The 14,828-nt window shown below is 30.6% G+C and overlaps 2 protein-coding genes across 2 annotated transcripts in view; one reads left to right on the top strand and one right to left on the bottom strand.

The window, feature by feature from the left end:
* Positions 1 to 3,548, top strand: part of LOC106471964 (zinc finger protein 704-like) — a 42,220-nt gene extending 38,672 nt beyond the window's left edge. Inside the window, exon 7 of the mRNA XM_013932592.2 lies at positions 2,458 to 3,548. Within this exon, the coding sequence (XP_013788046.2) occupies positions 2,458 to 2,526 (69 nt within the window). The 3' untranslated portion in view covers positions 2,527 to 3,548. The remainder of the gene's footprint in view (positions 1 to 2,457) is intronic.
* A 527-nt stretch (positions 3,549 to 4,075) lies between these two features.
* Positions 4,076 to 14,828, bottom strand: part of LOC106471965 — a gene marked incomplete at its 5' end in the record, with an annotated part of 24,085 nt that continues 13,332 nt past the window's right edge. Inside the window, 4 exons of the mRNA XM_022400573.1 lie at positions 4,076 to 7,524; positions 10,722 to 10,791; positions 12,840 to 13,022; positions 14,610 to 14,683. Of these exons, the coding sequence (XP_022256281.1) occupies positions 7,379 to 7,524; positions 10,722 to 10,791; positions 12,840 to 13,022; positions 14,610 to 14,683 (473 nt within the window). The remainder of the gene's footprint in view (positions 7,525 to 10,721; positions 10,792 to 12,839; positions 13,023 to 14,609; positions 14,684 to 14,828) is intronic.

Genomic DNA, 14,828 nt, shown 5'->3' with positions numbered 1-14,828 from the left:
AGATAAATTAACTACAAAGAATACATATATATATATATATATATTGATATAAAAATTTGAAACTTTTTTAAAAGTGTAAGGATGATTCTCCTGAAATTAAAAAAACAGACTGCACATTTTCTGTATATTGTAATTAATACAAGCAGAAGATAATTATAAGCAGGATGAAATATTTATTTAGTTTAAAAAATTCAGTTAATTTCTCATAACCAGAGGTGATACATTTATAATGTAATATTTCGGTTCTTTTGATGTTCACATTGTTATGTATTATTTACTTTTTTTAGGTCAGTTCATGCTCTTAATTCAGTTTGCAGAAATGGGAAATTATTAGTTTTAAATAGATTTAAATGCAAAAAGATGTTTATCTATTTGTATCCTGTTTAATGTCATGGAAAGGTCAGATTTTGTAAGCTTTGACATGATGAAATTTCACACAATTATTATACGTTAATATTTTTGTTGTAGTAGTTGCGTCCATGTTTATATACATAACAACCAACAGTTTAAACATAGAAAGAAATATATATATACCTTTATATTTTTTAATACAGATTATAAAGATTGCTAATTTTGGCATTCATCGTTTCTTAACTTTTTATTAATTATAATACGAAGAGATTTAGTTCGAATTATATATATTTTGTTGTGTAATATAGGGTAAGAAGTTTTTATATTATGTTTAATATTTTGTAGAAATGACTTGGTCTGTTTCAGACTGAACTAGAAGTAGACAATGTAACAGAATGATTTACTGCTTTCTGAAAGAACAATTTAAAGTTTGCCAAAAATATATTTAGAAATTGATTTTTGTGTGAAAAAAGCACAGATTGTTGCAAAAACGAGATACAGACGATTTACAACAATTTTTCTATGAACAGGATTACTTGCAGTAAGTGCAGGGAGAAGGTTATAACCCACGTGATCTACAGCAACATACTGACATTTCAGGCTAATTACAGAATGTGGGGATAACCCATGCAATTTAAAACAAAATGTCTACATTTGAAACTAGCTGGGAGTGAGAACTAGGAAATAATCCATGCAAACTACAAAAATATGCTTAAAATTTTCACTTCAACCTAAACACACCACCTTATAATGACACTCGGACTGAATGGCTAGTCAGAGACCCATCAGGTTCAGGCACAGCCATTCTCCATTTATAACTGTTAATCCAAAGGAAGGCAACCAGTCAGCAGCACTGACCACCTATTTTGGAGCTACTTTTAACTAAATAGTGGGATTGATTGTTACATTATTCCCCCCATCCCAACCCCACAGATGAGTGTGAAGCATATCAAGTGTCATATTTTCACTCTGCATGCAAGCATGTTAACCCCGGGGCACACCAGTTTTTAGGGAGACTTTGTTTGTATCACCAGTATACATGTTTAAAAAAAAATTAATATTTCAGAAGAAAAGTGAGTATTGACTTGAGTTTTTAAATAGATGCACTGTATGTCAAAATAGAACTTCAAATTTTGTGTGCTCTCCAGTGAGTATACTCATGTTCTTTGTGATTTTGCATATATTTCTTATGTGTGTGTAAAACATATACACTCTGGACATTTTAAAGCACGACCAGTATTACAGAGATTCCTTTTTAGTTCCCTGATGTCGGAATATCAAACAAACACAGAAAATTGTTAAAAATATTTGTAAACTGTTTAAAATTAAATGTTTTTACACACTTAAAAAATATATAGTAAGGTTGTAACTAAAAAAATATTCACTATACATTATAATAATGTTAAACAGACCCAATTAAAATTATTTCTTTACAGCAATATTTGAGAGATGAAGCACAAGATAAAAGTTATGTGCTATTTGTCAAATTAATATTCTTAAATTTAGAATATCATTCTAGTATTTAAGACACAATTCAACATATTATTAGCAACATAATAGGCCTAATAATAATGTCTTATGACAGGTATAATTTATTATAATCATGTTTTGACAGTCTGAAAAAGGCATTCACACGATAACAACTGTAGTTATAACAAATGGCTTACATAAATAGTGTTCCAACCACTGCTGTGTTTATTGTATCCCAGCCAGCTTGAGCAAAATGTGTCAGTAATGGATATGATAAATATAGTGCAGTTGGAATACTTATTATTTTACACCTTTTTAATTCTTGAAAATCTCTAAGGGACAAGATAGAGAATGCAGTATTAAAGCATATATTAGGCCTAATAATAATGTCTTATGACAAGATAGAGAATGCAGCATTAAAGAATAAAATAGGCCTAATAATAATGTCTTATGACAACTATAATTAAATTAATAGCAATATTTTTTACTTTATATGCACGTGAGAGCTAATCAGCAAGGTGGGAAAATAAAAATTGGATACCTTTTTTTGTTGGTGCTTTAAAACTTTCAAGCATCATCTTCCTTTTGCTTGACATTGACTGAATGACCTGATGCCTTTCCGATTTGTTTTCATAGGGGGTGGTGGTGAAGGGGCTGTATAAAAAAACAACAACTAAGCCTCCTGGTTTTTCCCTGGCTTTATAATATGTATCTCGGTGATCTCTTGCAGTCATCAAATAAAGCTTTACATTTGACTTAATTAGTTAACATCCAAGACTAGTATAAAATACGTATTTACTTTTGTATTTATATTTTTTGTTTCTATAAAAATTATACCGTTTGTACAAGTTAGATAGAAAAGGTGCATTATCTTAAGCAGTGATAACTTAAACTAACATTTATTTATTTCTACTGCAAGCCTATACATTATAAAAAATTAAACTTAACATAGAGTTTGAGACATTTTGATATTGGTATTTTAGAATTTTTATCAATGATATAACTTTAGGCCCAAGGCAAAGCAAAATGTTGATATAGTATTGTTAACAAGTTTTTCATCATCAAACAAACTTATTAAGCTTGAAATGAAAAATTTCATCTTTTTTACAATAAATATAATTCTTAACTGTTTTATGTAGATAAACACATTTATTACTGCATTTGTTGTTCAATTAAAAACAAAAATCACTTTACTAACAAGGTTATTTAGAAATTAATGTTATCTAGGTAAACTACATGTTTTTGTATGAATGTTTTGTAATAACTTTCAATTATTTGTTGTAAGACATTTCTAAAAGTTTTAAAAAAAACATGATTTTGTATATAATGTCAGTGTTTATTATAATAAAAAAAAAGAGTGACATATGTCACAAGCAATATTGCCTATAATTTTTTCATGTGCACCAGTTTCGAGGCAATGTGCAGATGTGCTACCAGTTTTTTTTATTTTTCTTTGGGGGAGGGGGATATTTTTAGATCACCAACCCAATTGAATCATTAGGCTGCTTTGCAATGCTACCAGTTGGATATTTGGGCTTTAGGCCCAGCGACTGCAAGGGTCATTAAGGCTATCAACGTGTTGAGACTATCTCACCATTACCGAAAATGTGCACGGCTGGAATAATCAAGTGTGCGGTATTTGATTGGTTGTTGTGCAGCTGCACAGCCTAGAGGGAACACTGGTCACAAGTGCTAATTCTACCATAAAGTGTATTATTACTTGCTGAAAAATTCCAAAATACTAAAACAAATTCTGAAGATTTCTTTTAAAAATTTCAACCAAACTTGTAAAGGATGTTTCCTTCTTTTAAGTTATGTATACAAGTTACTATCACTAGTATAACATGTACATTCAGTGATCCATAATACATTCAGTCCATTTATGTGCACTAATTATTGTCTTGTATTTTACACGTATAGCGACAACAAACTAGTATATCTATTAAATGACAATTCTTTTAACACACGAAATAATGATAAGCAAATAATTAATTCTTACTTCATTCGTTTATTCTATAATCTTTACTTCATAAAGCTTCTAATTACTGACTCATGATTCAGTCGAACCATTTATTCACTAACCAGTATGTTATCTAATGTTACTACACTGTATAATCACTAAGTTGCGATTCGTTCAAACCTTGTACAATCTCTAGCCTCTAAGTTGGTTAATGTTAATGGGAGTGTGGATTCAAACATTATATTAATAATATGAGTACACAGTAGAGAAAGGAAAGACTGGTCGGATACAAAATTCAAATCCAATTTCTTTTATTCTGCTTATTCTACAATGATATCAAGGCAGTAGTTGACCACAAAATGAGTTAGTGGCCTATATTAAAGCCTCAATCATGTAAAGTTTATACGACATGAAAATAATGCTTTTCTTGCATTATGTAACTGAGATCAGGTTTTTTTTTTTTAACAAGTGCCGGCAAGATCATATAACATACTATACATTTAACAAGCTTATCACAGTACAGTTTCAGTTACTCTGTCTCGTTGAATATTAATGTCTTAGAACAAAGAAATTAATTGAAACAGCAATTCAGTATAATTCACCACAGATAAAAATAAGTTTTCAAATTCAGGTAATCCTGCAAGTTTTACCTAAAATACATGTACTAACATTTGTTGAATTTCAATATTTAGTAAAAGCTGTTTCAATGATGCTACGTTTGAAAAACAACAACAAAAAAGATATCTTAACATGTTTCATTACGCCATCTAGTGTTTGAACATAACTTTAAAACTGATTACATCCATCAACTTATCAAATACGGTAAACAATTTCAGCAAACATCTCAAATGCTTCTTGTCACCTTCTACAACTGATGTGGACAAAGAAATGTTTTTGACAGTGCAAAATGTGTACACTAAGCCACAGAAAGTAGACATAAGTCAAACAACTGCTAGAAATATACAAGACTATAATGAACTTTTCATTTTGGAAATTATCCATCCAAATTTGATATCATTAACCAAGGTTTCTTTATGGCTACAGAACAAGAAAAATTAACAGAATAAACTATTCATTCAAGATCACATTACCTATAAAATTACAAATTTGTTGGAATATAAATGGGGAGACTTAAAATTGAAGGTTACAAAGATCATGCCTAAGAAATGGTAAGCCAAACGTGCATGTTCTAATCTAAAGAAAAAGTGATTATACGCACATTACTACAAACAGAATATTTTAGCACAGCAAACCACCTGTACATTTCTCTTTCAATAAGCACACTAGAACCACAATCCTACAGATTAGAAAGGATATAAACAAAAGTGTCGTGCAACATAATGTAAGGAGATAAAAATTAACAGCTATAAAAGGATTTCCAAAGAAAAGAAACACTAAATTTTATTGATTTCTCAAAACAGATTGTTTTTATTTGTAAAATCATATTTTAAATAAATAATAAAAATGTTCTGTGTACCTTTAAAAAAACATTAAATATAAATTTTCTTTTTTCACACTGCTGTGCATATAGTTGAAACGATTTAAATCATTTTATGCTTCTATCTTTCATAAAAAAAATGTCAGAGGTTATTATGTAAGGGCTTATTTCTTTGATGGGATAAGATATTCTTAACCATTCAACATGTGAAAAAAAATCTATGCTGACAAAACGATATACATTGTGCTCACTAGCTTAAAGATCAGTGTCAAAATGACACTTAAAATGGGTAAAACATTCACAGTATATAACCATCTTATTATTTCTTTTTCCAAAATTGTGTTGAAGAAAATAGTTATATTTTTAAATTACACAAAAATTTCTGTCATACTACACAGTAATCACAGAACTTTCATTCTTAAAAAAGCATAGCCTTATCTCAATGTGAACATATTATATTTGGTGTACAAAGTACAACATTAGCTAAAGCTATAATCTACTGATGGATGGAATCATAAAGCCGCATGGACAAAGGTTTTATGTTTCTTAAGAAAAGCCTAGCACCATGAATAACATGGTATATACAAAAAAAAAAAAGGCTCTAATACTAGAAAGGTAATAATTTATACCTACCATTCTCCAAACAAAAAATTATTATTAATTAACTGATAACAACACTATCTAACATGAAATTAATATATAATAGTATGTGTGTGTGTGTGTAAAATATCCATGAAAAAACAAACAAACAGGAAATAGTCTCAAGATCAAGTTATTAGAGTTATAGTGTAAAACGTTTCACATAAATTAAATCACCAAAGTAATTAGTTTTATTTTTTTTACAAATCAAAATAGCACATGAAAAACTTTGTACTGAGAAAAATAAAATTTTTAGAATGGTCCCATAAAAGAAGCAATAAATAATGAATTCTGGTCTGTCCGAATGCTGAAGAATTAGACCACCATTGTACGTAAATCATCTTGATGATAGGTGACATTTTCGAAAAGGATGTACACATATTACATAAATTCCTTCTCAAAATATCAACATTTAAGTACAACACTGCAATAAGTTACGACATACACCAAACCGGGATGAAAAAGTACTACAAGCACTACAATGATACTAAGTACCACTACTTTTGATATCAATAACTGTAATAATCTACCAACAGTAGAAGGTTATAAAGACTAGTTACTGTTCAACCAATTTCTTGAACATTAGAAGTTATCACAAAAAATAAAATACACACGTGATGTTTTGAAAATAACAGAGATGCTACTATAACTGAAGGCTAGTATTTATGCACTGCCTCGATACTAATTGGCTAGAAAAAGAAAACATTCTTTAATCACTGCTCCGGTTAAATTTAAAATGCTTTGATGGATGATTCATAAAATAAAATGCCGAACAAACTATTCATTATTTATGCTCTTATTCAAAGAGAACTTAAACGGGCTATTTGTAGAATGGGATTACAAATATTAAAATATGTGGTATGTCGAGTGAAAGCTTTATCAGTAAACATTGAAGTAACAGTAATTTTCTTGTGCAACTTCACTGGAATGTGTATCATTTTTTAAAAAAACAATGTTAGTTTATCAACATCTATAGTTCAAGTATACATTTTTCTCCAGATATATGGAATGTTCTATTTTAGTCAGAAATTCAAGTCACAGAACAATATATAAAATTAGCGAGAAACCGGTTTGTCCAACCAAGGTAGCAACTTGACTGGATCTGTAATGGTTATGTACTTTACATAAAACAACAATGTCAGAATGTTGCTGCCCAGATAGAAATACTTACTTCTTTACTATAAGAAAATTCTTCATTTGACAGCAGTCAGAATAACGTCGACACACAACAGCAAGAATATCAAACACACAATACATTCGGAATACAAAAGCCACAAATTTTAAAAACAGTTGGCTTCCATTAAAAACAAAAAATAAATGTGTACACTGATTTTATAGATGTTGTTCAAATAAATTGAGAGGCCAGCCCCCAAATATACACCACCAAGTGTAAGCAACAGTACAAGTTTAAAATAACGACATGCAATCTTAATCAGTCAAAACTATCAACAAAAAATTTGTATGTAAGCATGGACCTGACAAAACTATACATTTCCTTCCCCTGACAGCAAATAGAAATTTTATCTTTTCTTGGAATGTCTCTTCTTTTTCTTTTTCCCTGGTGTACACACTACTGCAGAAGAAGGTTCATCTGCTGGATAATATTGGACTGAAGAGGCCAAATTATTTTCAGAATTAAGGGTCTCTTCCTCATCAGAAATCCCTGCTTAACCAAATAAAAATACTATACATTAGTTGTTAAAGATGAAACACTTATAGCCTCTGTTATGTTTTTAATCCTTAAGCATTCATTATGAATATGCTAATGACTTCTTGTCATCATTTCCATAAATATGAGACTTTTTCTCTGAGAAGTCAAATAAATTTTAGTATTTCTAGTATTTGTCTTATTCTCAACCGTATTACAGCAAAGTACAATAATAGGGAAAATGAAATATCAGATTAAAACTAGAATAACAACTATAAGTACAGAAGAAATTTTAATTTATTCAACAAAAGGTAAAAGAAAAAACCATGGTAATATAATTTTGAGTTCCGATCTATGTATATATAACTTACTTTGATCAGAATTATCCATCAACTATAATTAACAAAAGGGTATAATAGTGATCTTACTGGAGTTTACTACATTATCGAGAGTGGTTCATGATGCCAGAAAAACACATAGGTTATACGGTTTTTATCCAGAGGAGTGACAGTATAAAGCCCTCTGGTTTCTTTGTGTCGTATTCTGAATATAACAGGATAAGAGGAAACAACTTTTTAAACATAATAAAAAAAAAAAAAGAAGGATAGGCTCCAGATAAGTTTTATTTTTCTAACAGGGTGATTGGCTTATGAAATTAGTTGGTGATGGCAGCAGTTTGTGTGTGTGTGGTGGGGGCCCCAACAGAGAAGGGAAATAATAATATCCTGAAAAAAATGGAGGATAGTTTTAAATTTCTATTTTTCTCTAGAGTGAGTATGCAAGGACAGCCTTGAAGGAACAAATAGTCCCTTGCTGTGTTTTTTATTGATTCACAGTGCTGTCTTAATCAAATTCAATGATATACCACTGAAATACTAATTCTGGTAACGAAAAGGGTTACTTATCTTGCCGATCCTCGTTTCAGTACTTGACAGAATAATCTACAGCGACTGTTGAAGCTATGTTAAAACTCAAGTATTCAGCAGTATTGTTTGTTATATGTGACTTGCTTTCTCATATCTAAAACATATTTTGTTACAACTTTAAGGTATTACCGTATTGATCTGTATGGTGCATCACCTTTCAGTGGTAATATTACCTATATTATTGATTTAAATGGAAGCATTTATCACTAGCCTATCAGCTAACTGTAAAAAAAAAGGAAATTTTATTCACGTGGGTAGTTATTCTTGGACTTAGCAGAGTGGTTCTGTTAAAGTTTTTATTGTATAATTTTTAAAAAAAAATGAGATGTGCAAAAAATTTAATTTCCACTCTTCACAAATTAATTAGAAACGTACCAAACCTCCGCCGATGATTTCCACTCTTCACAAATTAATTAGAAAACGTACCAAACCTCCGCCGATGATTTCCTCTCTTCACAAATTAATTAGAAAAGTACCAAACCTCCGCCAATGATTTCCACTCTTCACAAATTAATTAGAAAACGTACCAAACCTCCACCGAAATGAGCTTTTCTCTACTTAATCGCTTGTCATAGAGATATATTTTATGGTGAATTAAAACACAGCATCACCATATTTCATTGTAAGTGTATAAAGGTACAACTGTCTAAACCCGGGAGAGGTGAGGATTACTCCTCTGTTACCTTCTAACTCAGTAAAATACAGTTTGTTGTCAAATATTGATTTCCCATGCCTGGATGGTTTAAAAAAATATATGGATGTAATGTTTTAGAGAATGATGTAAATGAATAATAGTAAAACTGATTAGGACCCATGAAAAAAACTACATGGTCTTCACTCTTTAGCTATACTGAGTACAAAAAACTTAAACATTACCTATACATTCCACCCATTCAGCTTTTTGTATTTCCTTATAAAACTCAAAACCAAAAATTACTGTTTACAAGCTTTTCATTCATTTAGAGGCACATCACAAAAGCCAACGAAAGAAGAGAATGGTCTTGTATAAGCAGGCCTAGAAAATTCTACTCTTCGATTCACATGTTTCAGTGAATAATGAATAAGGGTTAGTTGACCTTTTCAACGGATTCGTCTGATAGTAAGTATAAGTCCATTAGTTAAAGTTAAGTCATTCATAGAATAATTGCAGGACTAAAAATAAATGGACAGACTTCAATAAATACCTTCTCTTCTTCGTCTGATAGTAAGTATAAGTCCATTAGTTAAAGTTAAGTCGTTCATAGAATAATTGCAGGACTAAAAATAAATGGACAGACTTCAATAAATACCTTCTCTTCTTTAACTGTCACTATTATCACAATGTCAGTACGTGTGTTTCAGTGTCATGATCCTCATGTTGTTATCATGCATAATAAGTAATTAGGGCCATAATCCTGTTGTTAGGTCCGTGATAATAAACAATCATAAGTTTATGTACAAAATAACTAACAATTTGTAAAACTAATGCTTAGCTTATCCATAATTACAAATCATCTGTACAGAAGTACTTTTCTTAGAAACTAATCCCAGCTTCATTTGACAATCAAGGATTTAAACATGCTCTCCTCTCACATTTACTCTGGCTTATTCAGACCTCTTATGGATTCTGCATTTATATAAATTTACTTGGAATGAAAGGTCAAGACGTCGACTGATTATTGAGTTGCTGCACATCACGCATATCACATTTACAAATACACCATGCAGAGAGACAAAGATCATCAGATCAAAGGGTCAGAAACTTATTGAGTAATTGATGGGACGACCCCTCTAGCAAATAATTCTTGTTTGGGATAAGTTAAAAATGTTTGGAAAACTGCTTCTGGGAATAAGGTCAGCATCTAAAAGTTTTACCACGTATATTATGAACTTGTAAACAAGTAAAATTTGTGCTGAATGAGTACAACCTTTACGTCACCCACACAAGACAAGCAGTCATTCCAAAAACTTCCGAGCCATTATGAGTATTTTTTGTACTTGTGTTTTATATGATTCTTTTTAGGATCAGCAGATGACTCGGAAACTTATAAAGAAATGAGAACAACAAGCTGAAATTTATATATTTCTTCAAACATACAATGTATACAACTTGTTTACTCAATTTTCTAAAGTCACTTGCAGTAGCTCAACTCATTAAAGACTATATCTCAATTTGCTAAGACTCTTTTAAATTTTCAATCACTCTTTGTATACTCTTCACATAGAATCATTAGAAAAAATAGGTGTACAAAATTATACATAAAAGTAACTTTGTTTTTACTCGTTTAATCAAAACTAAAATTATCATACCATTCTCATCATGGCCATTCTGTCCAGTCTTTAGTTCTAAAGCTATCACTTTCTCAGTTGTGGTCTCAATCTGCGAGATGAAAATGTTTAGAGATTTAGAAGTGTTAAAAAGTCATTTCAAATGTAACTATTTACTGAGCAAGAGATAATAACCTTCTACCATTACTGCAGCATCGACACGATCGTCATTTTACGTCCTTTCCAATTAAATATTAGGCTCTCTGTATCATGAGTTATAATTAAATATCCCCAGAATTCTTCAAATTATCAATTAACTGAGAAAAATTTCATTCATAAAAGTACACCAATTTTTCACCTTTCATATCTTCTTTTGTCACATCAGATAGAAGAAAAACTTCTCGGTGCATACATACTTGTTCAAGTTTTATTTGCCAAATGAGTATACTTTTTTAGAAATAAGGAATATTTATCACAAACTCTGTAGTCATAGTAATTTTGCTGGCAAGTGCCAATGCGAACCAACATTGAAAAACAACACGGATTTATCGCCGCACAGTGGCTGGAAATGATGTCTCAAAAAGAAACAACTTGTTTTGTCACTTTACTGCATGAAACATCTAATTTGAAAGGTTTGTAAATGTTTTATTTCTCGTTGTGTAGACTGACAGTGTTACTGAGTTAAGGAGATTTTGGGGCTGAAATATTTGGGGCAGCATATTTTAGTAATTTACTCTTCTGATGTAGCTGATTTGTAAATATATATACATTACACACACACACAAAACTATATTAATATTTGTTATGGAATAAAGGAGACATCTATATACATAAATTAAAGAGCTTCACACAAGCCACGTTCAAACTCACAAAAGCATCATTACGAGTAACTTCATCAATCCTAGTAACAAAATTTCAAATGTTAATATGTTTTTATAGATACTACACATTCCTGTACATTATACCTTTATACTGATGTATTCTTTCTTTTAATGTAGAATTTTCACACCATTTATTTGGTTACCCCAAAAAAATTAAAGAATATCTGACAAACTTCAAATTATTGATGAGAATCTGTTTGCCTACTAGCTTTCTCATAGCCTAGGGCAACAAGTGGTCCCTTATCCACAGTTTTAACACTCCTATTACCCAATCTTCATATAAAGGTCCTCAGAAAAGACTGTATGGTTAGTTTACTCAGTTCATGTGAGTGAGTCAAACTTAGTTTTACTTAACCCACCACAGTTTTCAACAGGATACGGCTCACAGAAACTTCATCAACTTAGTTTTACTTAACCCACCATTGTTTTCAACACGATACGGCTCACAGAAACTTCATCAACTTAGTTTTACTTAACCCACCATTGTTTTCAACATGATACGGCTTATAGAAACTTCATCAACTTAGTTTTACTTAACCCACCATTGTTTTCAACACGATATGGCTCACAGAAACTTCATCTTTTAAACTTTGCAATGTAACAGTTTTAGACATATTTAACTGAAATAAGTAAACAGAAATAAGAAAATGCAGCCAAATATTTTTCAAAGTTTTTGAAAAACTGACTAAAGAATACTGGCTGGAGAAAAGATGATTCTAAATATACATGTTTACTTGATTAATAAATAAGTGAAAACACTAAGTTACGCATATGTTACATACAATTAGTTTGATTAGTACAATATATTAAATCTAAAGTAAAAATTCAAATGACTGAGATACGGAATTCAAAATGAGCAGTATCACATAAGATGATTCAAATACTACTAAAGCATATATATATAGACATGAAAAATACTGGATAAAATAAAAAGTTTGTGAACTTTGTGCTATAGTTCAAAACAAGACATAAATGATGAATAAAATCCCTCTACAGAAAGCAATAAATAAATAAAGTCTTCTAAACTGATGAGAAAAAGAAACAAGTGTTAATTAACAGCAAATATACAAGTAAGAAAATACCGAAAAATCTGGACAGAACTTAAAGTTCAATAAGAGATGTAACATAAGATAAAGATTCCATTTTTATTAAAACGAATGCAATAAATGACAGATGGTGCAACAGAATAAAGGAAAATGAAGTGGGAAGGTGCAAGAATCATGCACATTGAACCTGATGGTGTTTAATAAACCCCACAATTATCTTACAATAATGTTACCTCTTTCTCAATTACTTTTTCTATATACTGAAAAGTCCCAAGCTTTAATTCGCCAGTAATTTCATCAACGTATTGCTCTGTCTTGTGCGTGATATTTTCATCAATCACATGTTCTCGCTCCACAACATGCGTTTCTCCATCATGCGCAGTGAGAACCAATCGAGGGAAGTCTACCAAGGTTGGCTTGAGAAGGAGAGGAAGTTGGTTCAGTTTGAAAAGGGGTTTAGTTTAAAAGCAAATGTAACAAAAAAAAACATCTATTCAGTACTTTGAAACAAGTGACAAACCTGTTAAAAGAAGCAAGTGGCAGAATGTTCACAGGAACTTTATAATATGCAGGTAACACAGATGTTGAAGTTAATGAAAGTCAACCTTTACACACATTCTTATTAGTTTAGTTTCATTTCACTTTTACAGTTATGATTCATCTTCCCATTCTACAGTGTTCCATAACAGGATGTTAGGTTTCTTTTAATATAAATGCATGTTGTTAAATCTGGAGGAAAAATATACACAAATGAAAGCCAACAGAGACAGAAAAAAAAAAAAGATATCAAAGCTGGATAAATTAGAAAGATACTTCTGGATCATGATTTAATGACCATAGATGCCATAAAAGCTAAGGTTTTCGTAATGATCCGGTTCTTATTCTCAATTACGGGGTTGGATCAGTCCTTATTCTGAATGACAGGGGCAACTCAACCATGGATGGACCAATCCTTACCCTAAAAGATAGAGATGAATGGTTGAAAATGATATGTAGTTCAGAGGTATATGAACAATAATTTATTGCATGTTAAACTCAAAATCTGAATGAATATTCTGGTGATCTAGGGTTTGCCAGCAGCCCTCTACTGGTAAACATTTACAATAGTCTTTTTGTATAATGTAAATAAACAGGCATTAGGAAGCTATTTTTCATGAAAACAGCAGTTTGTCAGGAGTTTTGTTTTGAATATACTAAACCTGTTTTATAAACAGAAGTTTAAACATATTTTGGAGAAGATTAACATTTTCATGGTAGAGCCGAGATTCATCTTTTCACACAACATATTCTAAGAATTAGATCAAAAACATACTTAGAATGTTTAAAAATAGATTTGGACTTTATCTAATATATTTATTACTTATTTATAAAAGTAATATGTTCCTTTAAATAATCTTTTACAGTGCAGGTTGGAAGGTTTTATCCTGTCAGGTTAGCCATACATATTAACTAGAAACAAACATATATATGAACAAAAAAAATAATATAATGATTCCTATTAACAAGTCTTAATAAAACAATTCTTATTTTTCTGTCTGAAAAATTAAACCTAAAATTATATGCAGACCAGGACTAAGTAAACATCAGAGCTTTGTGAAACCAGAGGATTCAACATGCATGTTTGTTCAAACCCTATTAACTTGTTTATTTTTAACTGACTGTTGACTTAGTTTTTTGTACCTTTTGTCCACACTAACTGAACATGGAACAAAACCATCTAAGGTTTTATTCTATCAACATTTGATCAATATTCAATGGCTGTGCACAAAACCTAAAAAAAAAAGTTGTTTATTTTTGAGTCACCCTGTAAATTTCTTCACACGATTCAGACGTACGTAAGCACACGCTCATGCAAACCAGTAAAAGGGTTTGTAAATACGCTAAGTACATTTGGATCCATATAAACTGTAAGGTTACAATTCAAACAAATGAATAAAAGAACATTTTACACGTGAAACAATATACATCAAATTGTTGTATAAAGATTCATGTGTAGCTATTACCTTTTCATTTCCATTACTTTGATACAATGCTTCATGAATCTCACTGGTGGCTGGGTTAGATATTTGGGAGAAATCTATCGGAATTAATAAAAAAAAACTCTATATAAAACTTTTATATTTAGATTCCAGCTTGTTCTTACCTCTATATAAAACCTTTATATTTAGTTTTCAGCTTGTTCTTACCTCTATATAAAACCTTTATATTTAGTTTTCAGCTTG

The sequence above is a fragment of the Limulus polyphemus genome, unplaced genomic scaffold (genome assembly GCF_000517525.1).
Source record: "Limulus polyphemus unplaced genomic scaffold, Limulus_polyphemus-2.1.2 Scaffold4992, whole genome shotgun sequence".
Lineage (NCBI taxonomy): Eukaryota > Metazoa > Arthropoda > Merostomata > Xiphosura > Limulidae > Limulus > Limulus polyphemus.
Note: the sequence above shows the minus strand (reverse complement) of the source record. Positions and strands in the feature narration are given on the sequence as shown.